Source organism: Halichoeres trimaculatus, unplaced genomic scaffold (genome assembly GCF_033239565.1).
Source record: "Halichoeres trimaculatus isolate MK-OKI-2021-1 unplaced genomic scaffold, fHalTri1.1 fHalTri1_scaffold_23, whole genome shotgun sequence".
Taxonomy (NCBI): domain Eukaryota; kingdom Metazoa; phylum Chordata; class Actinopteri; order Labriformes; family Labridae; genus Halichoeres; species Halichoeres trimaculatus.
In genome coordinates this window covers 5,054,956-5,070,418 of record NW_027437201.1, presented here as the reverse complement: position 1 = coordinate 5,070,418, position 15,463 = coordinate 5,054,956, and the positions used below count along the sequence as shown (strand labels likewise).

Here is a 15,463-nt window from a genome sequence, read left to right as displayed (position 1 = left end):
AGACTAATGACACATCAGCTGGTTAATAATTATACTTCCCAACAAAAAGCCTCGTTAACTGATGAAAAGATTTCCCTGTGAGGTCAAAGGAAGCGCAGCAGCTGCCTTATTAATTTAAAATGATAGTATCTTGAATTTGTAGATAATGCTGGGGTTCAGATCTGATGAAGCTCAGTTTATGCAGACTTTTTCAAACTCCTCATTCTTTGCAGGGTCACAGTTTTGAAGAAACAACATTTTTGAAGCACATGAACCATATTTTACACTCTTGTGCTTTGAGAGGACATCTGGCTGTTTGGAGCTCTGAGGCTCAGATCATAAAGTTATATTTTAAGGGTTATTTATGGGACTTTTATCTCCAACTGTCCACAGCTTTGTCATTTTCTTTACAAGCCAAGGGTAAAATAGGCCTGAGTTACATCATGATGGCCGGGGCTCTATTGCTTCATTGGGTGTCTTCTCCAGACTGGTTTGGAGGCCATCCATCATCCGTTGTCTTGACGGGCTCTGCGTCATCCTGTGTAAGGAATCAGGGAGGGCCGTACTACTGTCTGGCTCATGAAAGGGAAAGGAATATTCCATTTGGAGGGACAGGCATGGTGTGACAAAAAGTCCTGAGCGTGTGTAAAACCAGACGAGAATAGGCTTCATTTCCTCATGCACTTTGTGCCATATGAGATCCTGGAGAAACCCTCAGCTTCATGTTTATAGGATTTTTTCCCATCTCAGGATAAAACTACATGTAACCCTTCTTTTCCTGAATGCCAATATGTCAGTGTTTTCCTGTCATTTTGCACAAAACAGTAATGGATTTCACATGGGCAAATGTTGCAGCCCTTCAGAGGCAAAGTGGGAGTTGAGAGAAATCGTTTAATGTTTTGCCAAAAGGTCACGTTTAGTAACTTGACAGAAATGAAAATGGTTGACATGACATCCAGGAGAATGCTTTGCCTCAACCATACCCTACTGAATCAGTCTTTTACTGTACAATACCAGTATGTATGGCATAAATCATGTGAGAATGAGAGTTTTATTAGATAAAATCTGATGTCAATAGGCTTTAGCCAGGGGCAAGTTCTGTTGCAGCAGCTGCACTACATTAGACTTAAAGATTGGGAATGATATTTAATGGACTTCAGCATGTCCACTACCATCAAAGATAAGAAAGATAGAGTGGAGTATTACCTTAATTTATTGCTTTGCAGCTCATTTAAACCCATATGATGGAAAACAGTGCAGAGATAAGTAGTTAAACTGAAAAACGGAACTGTTTTATCAAACATCTTAAACTTTGTTTCAGTAAAACATTACATTAAAGTTGGGACACAGGTGTGTTAACCATTGTTTTGCATCGCCACTTCTTTTCACCACAAACTGTAAATGTAAAGAACCTGAGGAGACCAGTCTATGGCCATTTGAATGGGGGGATGTGTTTGCCTGATCTCAATAAGGGATTTCAGATCCTCAGCAGCTCCATGTTTTCTATGTTATATTTTTTGTTTCATGACCAAATATTTTTAACGGGTTACCAGGCACCTAGGGATGGGAATTGATACAGTTTGTCAATACCAATGCCCTTATCGTTTCTGCTTATCAATCTGATTCTTTATCGATTCCCTTATAAATTCCTGTTGTGAATTTTCTTGGTACAAAAAGTAGCTTTACAGGTTTTCTGTGTCAACAACATTTAATTGAGTTCATACTGTAAGTGAATAAAATGTAATTGGTCCCTGAGTCTGGATATTTCTGGGCATAATTATACAGAAACAGGTACAAATTGCACACGATGTGACGTTAATGTACTGTGTTGTAATATATTAATAATTCAAGTAGGCCATCTAGTGTCTCAAAGTGGTTATAGCAATGGTTTAAGTTGTTTGGAAGCTTTCCGTTGTTATGAAGTCAGCCATGAGCCTTTTAATTGCCTGTTAGCTTTTTACATTTGAAATTCTCAGTATTTTTCACAGAGTTGATGTGATATGTTTCTGTGATGAAAGCTGAAGTTCTATTCTGAAGCTGAAGTTATACTGATGTATGCTAACTGCTAGTATATCAGTGCAGTTTCCCATATACGTTAGCATCAGGCTTGCGCTATTTTGTTATTTTGGTAAGTAAGGTGATTTATACCATTTTGAATGTACTGAATATGAATCTCCGGAGATAGAGTGATGTACATTTTTTTATAAAGTCAGTTCTTCAGTAAAACTTCAAGCTGAAAATCCTGAATTAGAGCTTTCTTGGGAAACATCATCTAACTGCTAAGCTAAGATAGCTGCAGCAGACAATTCTCAACAGGTTTTCGATTCCCATCCCTACGGGAACCTGGACTCTTGTAGGCAACCCCATTCTAAATGGGTGCTTGCTCAATTTTTGAATAGTCAGGACACAAGGCATTTTTCCACTTCTCTTTAATCCATCTTAAATGGATTTGGGACCAGAGATGGAGCATATCATGATCCCATTTATATTGTTTCCTCTTTGGTTGGTAGAATAATAACCTGTTGTGTCTGGAAGTCTTTTTGAGCTCATGCGGTGACTTCCACTACAGAGTCATATCTGTTTTAAGTACAGTGCTGCCTGAGATGTCTCCTACCTAGTATTGGTTTTCAGTTTTTTTTTTTTTTCACAGATTCTGCTAGATTCTCAGTCTTTAGGGATGGGTACTGATAAGGTACTTTTATAGGTACTGGCCGAATTCTATCAAAAGTAGCGCGTACCAATTCACAGTAAACCAAACAGTACCACCTTTAGGTACCTGAATGCATCCTTGTGACCGTTAGGGAGTGGAAGAGTAGGAGATTTTCCATGCTGGACATGAACACAGCATTGCAAGGTTATGCATTGAAACATAAATATGTTAAATTGAAAAAAAAAAAATTATTATTCCACAAATTTATATTTTTTACCACTAAAACAACAAAAACTACTGAGAACTGGTACCGTTGAGTACTGGTATTGATTGCCAGGTACAGGGCATCAGTACCGTATCGTTTTAAATGTGAAAGGTACCCATCCCTATCAGTCTTTTAATGATATTATGTACTGTAGATGCTGAAATCCCACAATTATTTAAAACTTTATGCTGAGAGCATAAATCCAGTTTGAAATTAGGATCTGTTTTTCCTATAGTGCTGAAATTTTTAAGCATTCACTGTTTCTAAGAGAATACAAAGTTTCAGTGATTTACAAACCATCACATTTGTTTTTTATTAAATTATTATGCATCACCCTGACTTTTCTGAAAAAGAGCTGTGAAATCAAATCTTCATTTTTTGTAACCAACAGGAATAGTTGAATTTGTTACCATACACTTTACCAAACACGTTATTTTTGATTTCCCTTACAGATTGTATTTACGGCCCATCAGAGTAATTGATTTTTAAAAAATTCTGATATGCTGAATGCGTGGTAGCAATTTGCCTGGTTGTACTATGTGTCCACTTTATTGATGAGAAGCTCCTCATACAGGCCACACAAAACCGTGTTGGTGTTGGTTAACACACTTCATTTAAAAATCCAATCGCAGGGCATCCAACATGTTTGATTTATTTCCTCTGCAGCCCACAAATAGAATGTGGAATATCAAAAAGTGCAACGTAATGAGCCCCATCTCTGACTCTGTTGCTTTTCTTCCCGGAGATGCCAGATTGGAGAATAGCAGAACGATTGTGAGTGTCAGATAAAAGTGGACATGAATGGCGTGGAGTGACGGGCCGGGCGGCTTCATTGAATATTCATTTCAGCACGAGCACCTTATGAATATCTGAAAAGCTGTTGACGGACAGCACCCGTTTTTGTTCATTCCGCTTTCTCCAGTTAAACCAGTGTTGTGTTTACGGTTATGAGCTCTCCAGTGTTTTATTTTTACACAGCAACACGTCCACAGACGCAGTCAGGCAGATTGCTTTATTCCTCAGACCTGTGGGGAATCAGAACAGCGGCGTCAAGTGTTGTGTTAAATCTAGATGGGAGTTCTTGTTTTCTTGGCTGCACACACCCCCTGCATCTTGCTTGATTACTTTGTCAGTTTGCTGTGATGTACAGACCTGTATCGAGTCATACAGACAGTTAGCCCGGTGGATTTGATGCACTGTCTTGTGCTGATTTAAAGAGCTCGGCTGGTACCACCTCAGCTATATCCACCGCCTCGTCCTGTCAAGCGCTTTCATTTATTACGCCCATAGGAGCCGTTTATGATGTCAACTAGGTCATTACTTATGACAGTGTTTAGTCAGGCTTCCTTTGCCAATAATATAAATGTACTGGGCTAAATCACCAGTCAAGGCTCCTTGTCCTGAGAACACACTGTCCTCTTTGTTTCAAATGCTTGTTCATTTGCATCTCTTCCTGGAAGACAGTTAAATCAGCTGGCATGGCTGTGCAACCTTGTTGAAACTGCTCTGTGATTGATTTTTCTGACATTTTGTGGCCAATATGGTGTAAATAAGGCCTGTGTGTGTGTGGTTTTAAGGCACATTAGAGCAAAAAGGCAGTTTTATTAGGTCAAAGATTGTTATTATGGTGGTTTAATGTTTGGTTTTAGTTGATATTATCATAGATTAATTAAAAAGCCAAAGCCAGCAATAATTTGATATCCTACTCAAAATGTTGAGCTAAAAATCCAAAATGTTTGATATGGATCTGAACAGTTTATTTTATTTGCTTGTCTTGAAACGAATCAACCCAAACAGCTAGTAATGTCACAGCTGAGTTTTGTGACAAAAACATCACCGCATCTCTTCCTCTCTCCAAGGTCCTGGATCCCGAAGAGGCCGAACATCTGTTTGACTCCCTGCTGCCAGACATGGTGCAATTAGCACTGAGAGCATCTGAGCTCTGCACCAAGGTAACAGCCATCACTAACCAGCAGACTCTGACTCACTGGTCTGTGACACAGTAGATCACCGCACGAGTTGATCCCAGAGGTCACGACATGACAAATAATCTGGTGAAATGGTAGTAAAAGTGCTGAGGTCAAGGCACAGAGCCATTGATGGTCATTTGTCTGTTGTTTTATAGGCAGTTTGGTCATCTGGTTCTTTGGTGTGTGGATGATGAACAGCTGTGTGTTTGTAGCCCAAAAAGTCCCATTAGAAAGGGGTTTGTGTTTTCAGTTGTTGATGAGTGTTAAATGAGTTTTTAACAAGATTAATATGAAATTCAAATGGGACTTACATGAGTAAAACATTATTTAAGTATAATGAATTAAAATAGTTTTTGATGCATAAGGAAAACTTAAAGGGCAGTACAATGTTATAGAAAAGGAAACAAAACATAACGCCATAATATGAAACAAAATGATACCCTACAGAAATAGAGCTGAAACGATTCCTCGAATGATTCGAGGTACTCGATTACAAAAATTACTCAAGTAATTTCTCCGCCTTGAGGAATCGTTTAATTTTAAAAAAGATCAGAGAGTGGTATTTCAAATAGAGCTGAGGCCATATTAAGAGACTTTTTCAAACCCCTCAAGCTAACTCTTATATGAAATAGCAACTAGCAACAAATCTAGCTTCTTTTCTGGAGTTTGGAGACTAATGGGTCATTCTACGAAACGGGTGCCATTTGGGTCCGCAACATTTGATGAAATGTCCAAGGCACAAAAAATGTGTCAAAGTGTGTTTACAAATTTTGGAGCTACCAAAGCAAGTGCTCTTATTGACATGCTGTATCAGAAAATTCTATTTCTTAAAGAGAAAAATTTTTATTTGAAAAATAACTGCTCTTTAACTGAACAAAAATGTATTTTATCCGATTACTCGATTAATCGAGGGGATTTTCAGTAGAATACTCGAATACTAAAATATTCGATAAGTGCAGCCCTATGAATAATACAATACAAACTGAAGTGCAACTGAATGAATAAACACAGTGCAGTACCAAATGATATGAAACCAAAGAATACAGTATGTCACGGTATGATATGAGACAATACAGAATGATACAATATGTTACTGTACATTATATAGATTGATTTGGTAAATAACAAAATCAAACAATCCTGTACGGTATCATATGATACAAAATGAAATGATACAGTACAGTATATAATACTATTCATTTACATAAGACAAGAACTGATACAAAATATGATATGGCCCACAAAGGTAGAGTATGTTACAATACTAGGGCTGAGATGATGTGCTTTGCTCCTGATTTGTTTTGTTTTTTTATTGATTTTTGAGGTGCCAATTCAATTCAATTGCAATTCTTCAATATTTCGGATTTTTCTGATTTTTAGTTTGCTATTTTAACCTCAGACCCATAGACTGTATAAAACATGGACGTAGTCTCCCAACGTCACCCGTCTGTTTTCGAAACGGAAAATGAAGCACATCGGCTATAGTGGCCATATTGGTAGAGGCAAGGGCTTTGTGTACAGCTATAGGGTGCCTATCGGTCACCCTGGGTTGTACTTCTGATTGGGCAAGCTGGCGGTCTTAATATCCTCTGAACTGCCGAGTTAGAGAAAAATACACCCCTCCTCCTACATAATCGGCCAGCCGATAGTAAAATTAGCGACTCAGACAGGGGACGTTTTTTGAACCAGGCTGTAAATAGATTAATTTCTGCTTTAAAAACAGATTTCTTGGCTTGGTGTGTTTGTGACTTCCGGTACTTCTGGAGCCAGCCTCAAGCTGACACTTTAGAAACAGCAGATTTTAGCACTTCAGCATTGTCTCATATTCTTAGACCGGAGGTTGCTGCTTGGTTAGACCATGTGAAAAAGTTGAATGATGACAATGTCAACAGACAATTTCAGGAGCTATATTTCTTAAAAACTGCACATCAGATAGCATTGCATGAGTCAGTTTATAACATTTACTCAGAGGATGTGACGTCACATCACTAGATAGTTTAAAAAAGAAAAAGACATTTTGCCCACTGCTGGAGAAAAGGGGTAGCTTCTTTTAAACTCAGCTTTTAGACAAAGACTAAGATTAAGAATTTAAATGTGAAAAAGGAAAAAACAGATTTTTTTGAACAAAAAATTGCGATACTTCTGAATCCATTTTATCTCACCCCTATACAGTATGATATGACTGGTTTTGATGCAATATGTTACCGTTACCTCAGGACCACGAAAAATAATCATCCATTTAAAGGACTGAAATTGCAGGGTAATGAATATGATATGATACGGAATGATACGATACTGTATTATGACAAAATATCCAATACTGGGTCCTAGTTAATTACAGTATCTCAATACAGCAATGTTATGATTTACTGAATTACAGTATCTGGTCAAAATGTGTCCAAAACAGCCAACTGTTCAATGATCGTTAAATGTAAATACTCCAAGACGTCATGGTGTGTTTGTGTTGTGAGTCACACAGGAAGAGAAACCAGTTTAAAGCTCGGTATTAGTATTAGATTTGAATATGATACATAGCCCCAGGGAAACAGTCATTGTATTAGATTAGTCATTTTTGTCCCGCTCTCATCAGTCACTACATAAGCAGAAAAAACAGATTCACTGTGTTGCATTGCTAACTGATATTTTTTTGTAACAAGTTAATGTTGATGGGATGATTCAGCTTTGACCGCCTGAAGACTCTGATATGAAATTCTACAAATCCTGTATAAAACAACAAGATAGAATTTGTATTAAAATCAATTTAAGTCCTGTCATGTAATTTTATTGCAAATTTAACGCATTGACACATTAGGTCATTTCAGCCAATCAACTCCAAACCTAACTCAGTAATTCTTCCATCCCTCTATCGTCTACGTTTATCAAGCTCACCTCATGTTATCACTGAGTTTCTGAAGCAGGTGCATTGATTATCAGTTAAAAATATAGATCTTTAGTGAAGAGGGCTGGGCTATGATTGTAATTATGATTGCTGCTTCAAGAAGCACAAAGAGGAGCCAAATCACTACATTAATGCTCCATACTTCAGCGTCTCATTCGGCCAAATCGGACAAACAAATGATTTTGACCTTCCTCTGCCTGTGCTCGTGTTTCTCCTCCAGCCGATACCCCTCCTCAAAGCAGGCACCAACCACTCCATCACCATGTCTCAGGAGCAGGTGGCGTGTCTGCTCGCCAACGCCTTCTTCTGCACTTTTCCGCGACGCAACTCCAGGAGGTCTGAGTACAGCAACTATCCTGATATCAACTTCGTCAGGTAATGGGATGTGTGTGTGTGTGTGTGGGTTGACAGTGACACAGTCAGGCTGTGACAACGAGCTACATTTCCATAAGGGGGCACTGATGTATATGCTTTCCTCACCCATCATTTGTCTTCTTGTTGGATTAACATTTACAGAATACCAAAGCTTAACAAAAACAATCCTATAGTCAAATTAAACTGACTTTAAACGCAGAAGAAACAGAAATTAAGTGCATCATACACAACCTTTTATTCTCTATTGCCCCTTTTTTCTGATTCTTGCTTTGTTAAAAATAAAATATAACAAACAGAAACAAAAAAGATGAACGCTGCACAGTCTCTCGCTTCAAATCCCGGCAAGTTTCCCAGAGTGTCTGAAGCCCTGCTCAGTCATGTCCCCCATCTCTGTTGGCATCACAGAGTAATTACCTAAATGGAAGAGGGAATTAGATTAACTTTGATTCAGATGGCTGCTTTTGACAATGGAGGAGGCCATTGGCTGTTTGTCTTTTCTTTTTTTTCCAGAAGGGTGTAACAGAGTTCAATCACATCAGTTTTTCATTTATATAGCATTTCTAAACAAGGAAAACACCGATGCATGCTTTTTCCTTTTAGCTTGGCACTTGCAGAGATCTTGAGCTCTGTTTTTTTTCGGAGGGCCGGAGTGGACTAGCACAGGGGTGGCCAACAAATCAAAGACCAAAAGCCACAAAAATTACCATTGTACGACGAAGAGCCGTAAAAAAACGTGGTCTTACAAACGCACTTCTTCTTACACATAAACGAAATGACATAAAATAAAAATCAATACATTTCCAATTTTCAAAGCGAGATTTATTGTCTTTGTAAGTGTGTTTAAATTTGTACACAGAGCCATGTCAAAGACAAATTTCTGATTTTACGGCAGAAGAGACAAAGTTCCATCTATCTATCTATCTATCTATCTATCTATCTATCTATCTATCTATCTATCTATCTATCTATCTATCTATCTATCTATCTATCTATCTATCTATCTATCTACGACAGGGGTGGGCAAACTTTTTGATTCATGGGCCACAATGGGTTCTAACATTTGACAAAGGGGCCAGACCAGGAGCAGATGGATGGAGTGCTTTGGTAACTATCAGGGTATCATTCGTTAAAATTGTTTGTGTGATATTTTGATATTAAATGTGAACTCTCTATATAGAAAACATCAGAATTGCAGGGAAAATAAAACATTAACAAGGTTTATTCCTTAAATTTTTTCAAGTTCGGCGGGCCGGATTAAAACGTTTAACGGGCCGCATGTGGCCCCTGGGCCGTAATTTCCCCATGCCTGATCTACAAGCACATAAGCGATTGGGAGGAGCGCATGTAGAGAAAAGAAACTGAAACTTAAGTATCAATCTCGTCACCCAAGTATTGATCAGTACTGATCCCAACATTTGCAACAATACATCAGTTTTATGAGTGGATCGAGGAGCCACACTCCAAAAAGCAAAGAGTCACACACGGCTCGCGAGCCACAGGTTGGCCACCCCTGGACTGGCAGTTTGGTCGTGCGCCCCATGAGCTTAGCTCCAACCTGCAGACCCTTTCCCACGTCACTCCTCACTGTCGCCTTGTTTCCTGCTCTATGCACTGTCCTTTCTTTCTAGATACAGATGTAAAAGCCCCAAAACACTCAAAAATACTAAATAAAAATAACCCATTTGTCTTCTATTCCCTTCTTGAGGTAAAATAAGTGTTACCTCAAGATTTATCTGTTATAGTTGTTTTGAAATTTGGCTTTTCTCTGAAGGTTTTTTTCATGTTTCTGATTTTTTTTCAACTGGATCATCCTGTATTTTGTGCTGATGAAGCAAAACCTCCATCGTTTCCTCCGTCGCTGTACTCACTTCTACCCCTTCCTTGTGTTACATCATAGCCCCCTGCTCTCTGTGGATGGTGTATTGATGTTATATAATTGTGTATTAATTCTTTTCTCTGAAGAACATACAGCGATCTTTTCTATCCAAACCCTGCTCTCACTAGTGGTGACTCTAAGTCCTTGCCCTGAGGACCTTACAGTGTTTTTCGGGGCCACACCGAAGAAAAATAGAAACCGATGCAAGACTGGAGTCCGATGAATGAGTTTCCAGTGCTGGAGGGGCTCTCAGTGAATCCAGCTTTTGTTGTTGTTTCATTTCCCTCGCATGAAATTTCCCTCTCGCTATTGTGGCATGTGATGCTGGCTGCAGGGAGCTTTTTGTAAAGTTTTCTCGAGAGCAAGATGCAGGGCCCGGTGCTGAAAGTGCACCCAAACCAGCTGCTTTTTGTACTTTTTTTTTCATTTTTCAGAGGGATCAACCTTTTTCCTTAAAAGGGACTCTTAATGTATCCTCAAGGAGCCAGTCTCCCTCTCGTCCCTCTTTTTGTGCGAGTGCTGTGATGTGGCACGAGTGCGACCCTGTGATGGCGAGCCTCAGGGCAACTCCATTGTCGAAGAACGCAGGACCTCCTACATAATCGTCCGGTGACTGAATGGGAAGCTGAGGGAGAGATGGACTAATTCACATCAAAAGTTGAAGCTTGACTGAGCTCACATGGCCAGAGTGGAGTTCTTGTGTCTTCACGGTGCTGGTTACACGAAGAGTCATTTTCCCTGCTCCCTGCTGCGAGTTGGTGCCACGTTTAACCTGATCATCCAGAAAGGGTGCTGCCTTTGTTTTATTTTATAACGCTGAATCAATCTCTTTTCTTCTCTTCTTTAGACTCTTTGAGGGCTCCTCTTCAAGGAAGATTGAAAAGCTAAAAACCTTGATGTGCTATTTCCAGAGTGTCACTGAACAAAGTAGGTGTTAGCATCAGCTCTACACAATAAATAAGTGTTGACAAAAAACAATGCTGATACATCTGTTCATTTCTGTTTCCAAGATCCCACTGGACTCGTCACGTTCACACGCAAAAGCTTGGACAAACCTCTGAACTGGAAAAGGTGGAGTTAGTACATCGATTCTGTCATGAAGAAAACTATTAGCAGTATTAGTTGTGTTTGCCGCACAGTCGATTGTATCCGCTTGTCTTCCCAAGCTTGTACAGTTTTTGGAAGAAAGCAAGGATGAATTGTTTCAGCTGAAGTCGATAAGAGTAAAAACAGCTCATTATTTCTCTCCCAGCTCACAGACTCTGCTCACAAAGCTCCACATAACGTGTGAAGGGACCATCGAGGATGATGGGAGTGGGATGCTTCAGGTAAGACAAAGAGGATGAGTATAAAAGTTAAAAGACTTTACCTGAAAGAATTTTATTCTCCAGCCTGAGGAGGCTCTCTCTCCTCACCCCCTCTGCCGCAGTCTGCCTCCTCATGCCGGAGATTTCCACCCAGATTGCTTACTGCTGCTGAAAAGGCCTTTGAGGGGAGCTTGTGACAAGTGTGCGCTGGGACTGGGGTCGAGGCCTCTGAGCCTCCTCTGCTCCCCGCGTCGGCCTCGTTTCCTGCACACTGTCAGGACGGCCCGCTCTGCCTTTCACCTTTTGTTTGCCTCCGGTTGCCACAAACTGACAGCTGATGTGCACACATGACCAGCTCCGGGGGCTCGCCGTGGCCCCCGGATTGATGGATGCTCTGCTGGGGTGGGGGGTTGGGTGCTTGACAGGCTGTCAAAGCAGACTTTAGAGGCTGGCTCGCTGTCCCAGAGTTGAGTGACCAGTTTGGGGAGATGTGCTGCAGCCTCTTCTTGGGGCGGTGACGGGGTTGCTTGGGGCCGTCTACAGGCCAATGAGCAACAGTCCTCATATTGAATTATATGTTCCTCATGGCTGCTTTTAAGCTGAAAGACTCCATTTTTCAACACCGACTGACGAAAATAAACAAGTACAACAGTGTCTTATATAGATCTGAGCATAAATCTTGAAGAATGATCTGGAAAAACCGATCACAAGCATCCGTCAGCAGTCAGTTTAGCAGCATGTTGTGACTGGAGGGAGGACTGCTCTCTTGTTTTGATATTTGCCACCAGCAGCACATCTAAGTGCTGCTCCTAGGGAGCGCTCATTCTGGCATCGGGGACAGATGTCTGAGTAATGTGAGCACCTCAGGCCACCTTCACGACCAGCTTGTCAAGGAGTTCCATCACAAATAGGAGAAAAGGGGCAGAGACTCTCAAAGGAGAAGTTCACGTCTCTTTGTAGAAAATGATGAATTTTTGCATTTAAATTCAAATCCCAGTAATTTTTTGCTGAGTCATGGTTAATTAAAATCCATCCTCTTCAGGTGGATTTTGCCAATCGGTTTGTCGGAGGAGGAGTCACCAGTTCAGGTCTGGTCCAAGAGGAGATCCGCTTCCTGATCAACCCCGAGCTCATCGTTTCCCGCCTCTTCACTGAAGCCCTGGATCATAACGAATGCCTCATCATCACAGGTCAGTGATGTCACATCTCGTTTCACCTGTTCTTTTTTTTTCACAGTTTGGCCCGCTCATCCAGATCAAATCAATACCGCCCTGAGTTCACCTTCCTCACGCTTGACCTGTATTTTTCAGAGAACACATGATGGGTAACAACCAGCATGACATCCACGCTGCACACCTTCAATTTACCCCATCCTGGCTCTTCCCTCTGCTCTGTCAGCCCTTGTGCTTTCTGTTGATTGGCTGTTGTGTAGAGTGGCAGATTGTGGCTGTCCTGATTGCTCTGTTTGGTGGCTAATTTCCTTTGACTGTACTTCAGTATTGAGTGGTTATAAACAAACAAGGCTGGGGCGGGCTGGCAGACCCAGTAACAAGAGGTGGACTTAAGGAGTCCCAGCAGGTGGCTGATTGCCCCTGTCTGCCTTTTCTTGCCTTTTAATCCGTCTGTCCCAGCAGCTCCTTTCAAATTTGGAGTACAATGGTGCCTTGACTTACGAGTGCAATTGTTCCGTGACGGTTTTGTAACTCAAATTACACGTGTGTCAAATCAATTTTTCCCCATTTAAATGAATTGAAATGAATTGAAATGTCATTAATCCTTTCTGCATTCCCAAATACACTATAATCTTATTCGTGACATGTTTTGAATTATCAAAGATGTACTTATAAATAACAAATATCGTACAAAAACAATATGGTAGAATGTACTACAATAAACTTTTTATTCAGTAAAATGTTCAGCATTTACCTGGAGATAAGACGACTTATCTTGAATTGGTAGCTGAATTACTTATTCATGAATGTAATTGGTTACCAGCAAAAGTAGTTATTTTCATTACTTTTTTGAAAGACCTGAGGAAGAAGTCAATTTTTTAGCAGGTTTTGCTGTGGGGCATAATGTTCACATGCATGTTTTTGCCTTTTCCATCAATGACGTTGAAGTGGTGTCTGTTGACTCCCATCCTGAAAACTCCAGTTTTAACCCCCCAGACTGCTCGGCACTTGCACATATTAAATCTGCAGCTCCTGTCCTGTGTCTGTCTGAGTGATCCAGGTCAGATAGACCCGACAACTCTCCTGATTTAGGAGAGATTCTTCTTCTTTTTAACCCTGTCTCTAGTTCCACTCCCGACTTGTAGTTTCTCCAGATTAACCTCTTATTTTTAAGTCTGCTTCTATCATCTCTGATATTTTTTCAAGTCAAAACAAGTCAGCTACTTGTGCCTTACATTCAAACCTGGAAAAGTATCCACCCCTCTCCCTGGAGTTGGTTTGATCCAAAGACGCTGCAGGAGATCCTCTCTGACTGAGGTTACACAGACACACACAGGTAGCTGTGTGATATTTGTGCCTGGAAAGTTGACTATAGCATCAACTCTTTGTTAAAAGACAAGTCAACATGATTGTTCTCATCATTACTTGTGTGTCTGATGCTTTATCCCACATTTTATTTGCAGCTCCTCTCTTGTGCTGAGCGAGCCAGGTTGGAAAAGTAGTTACACGCCTCATTTCACTTTCAGTAATGGTAACGGCATTATATCTGAGAACTGAGCAACTGAATCTTATTGGCTGATTTTTGCTTGTTCTTCCATGCTTTCCTCACTTTTATCTGCAGGTGTTTTCTATAAACAACCTGTCCAGTAAGCTCCTCCCTTTAAGAATGTTTCTAAAATAACTTTGGCAAGTGTCATTAAATAATGCCGTTGCAGGTGCACGCCCATATGCAGCATTTTCTGGGTGTTTCTTTTGAATTAAGTCTGAAAGGTTTGTGAAATATCTGAGCACAAATGTGAGCACAACACTGATGATTCCACTGTGAGCTAACTGCCTCAAGTGGTTGAGTGAGACACAAGATGCTGGGCAGATGGTCACTGTATCTGAAGCCTGTAACCAGAATTTTAGCTCTCAACCTCAAAGTGAAAAACTGTCCAAGTGACGGCTTGTATCTCAAAAACCTCATCAGTTGGGACACTCGTAAGTCAAGGTACCACTGTACTGTTCTTTCTGTTCTGCCTTTGTTTTGTTTTGTATCTTGTTAAAGCTTTTCTCGACTATCTACAGCCCGTCCAGCATAAATCACGCATCATCCTCTAACACTGCCTGGATGTTACATAACCCGTGCGTTCATACAGGAAGTGAAGCAGCTCAGCCTCCACCCTCCTGCTCAGCAATCATACCGATGCATCAGATCTTCTGGCCTCCGTCAGAGTCACCTTCAGACTTCTTGCCAGCCACCCCTCTCCCGCTCCCACTTAAGCCACTTAACTTTATTACTGAGGCCCAGAATTAATTATAGCTGGAAGACCTGCCCAAGACCCGCTCCGCTAATGGACTCTTCCATTCCATCATCTTTATTGAACCCTGCCCATAGCTCTTGTCCCTTCGTAGTAAAAAAAAAAAAAGAAAAACCGAAGCCTTCGCTGCATCGTGGTCTCGTGGTAAATCACATTCCCCAGTGATATGTTTTGGCACACAGCAGGGAGGCTAATGGATCATACCTCTGCACTGAAATCTGTGAAAGTGCCCAAGCCTAATTGAATTTTTACTTGATTGCTCGATATCTGGCAGCCATTGGGCGGTCAAAAGTATAAATAGCATCAAGGAGAAGTCGCGTATTCACTGATTGCTGTACTAACCAGAAAATGAAGCTCAAGCTTGTCGCAGGCAGAGTGGGGATATTTATCTTCTGCGTACATATACGTCACACCTTTTTTGCCAACGTTTTTATAAGCTAATATGATTTTCATTTGCATTATTTGTTGTCGTTGTTGTCAGTTACTAGCTTTAGCTTCTACACGGCAATGAGATGCACCTGCGACCTTTTCCTGCCTCTTCTCCTCGACACTTTGTTCTGATGCATTAACACATGAAAGGAACAACCTTCAGGATGATTGTGAATTTGATCTAACTGACGCTTCATTTAGAAATTATTTCTGATGAGGAATCAGATCTTTCCAGGGCTGA

The 15,463-nt window shown here is 40.6% G+C and overlaps 1 protein-coding gene across 1 annotated transcript in view; it reads left to right on the top strand.

Moving 5' to 3' along the window:
• The window catches only part of LOC141785564 (poly(ADP-ribose) glycohydrolase), a 30,181-nt gene that overhangs the window by 4,374 nt on the left and 10,344 nt on the right, over positions 1 to 15,463 (top strand). The window contains exons 8-13 of the mRNA XM_074663932.1: positions 4,754 to 4,846; positions 7,984 to 8,138; positions 10,862 to 10,941; positions 11,025 to 11,085; positions 11,267 to 11,342; positions 12,364 to 12,511. Coding sequence (XP_074520033.1) covers positions 4,754 to 4,846; positions 7,984 to 8,138; positions 10,862 to 10,941; positions 11,025 to 11,085; positions 11,267 to 11,342; positions 12,364 to 12,511 — 613 coding nt within the window. The remainder of the gene's footprint in view (positions 1 to 4,753; positions 4,847 to 7,983; positions 8,139 to 10,861; positions 10,942 to 11,024; positions 11,086 to 11,266; positions 11,343 to 12,363; positions 12,512 to 15,463) is intronic.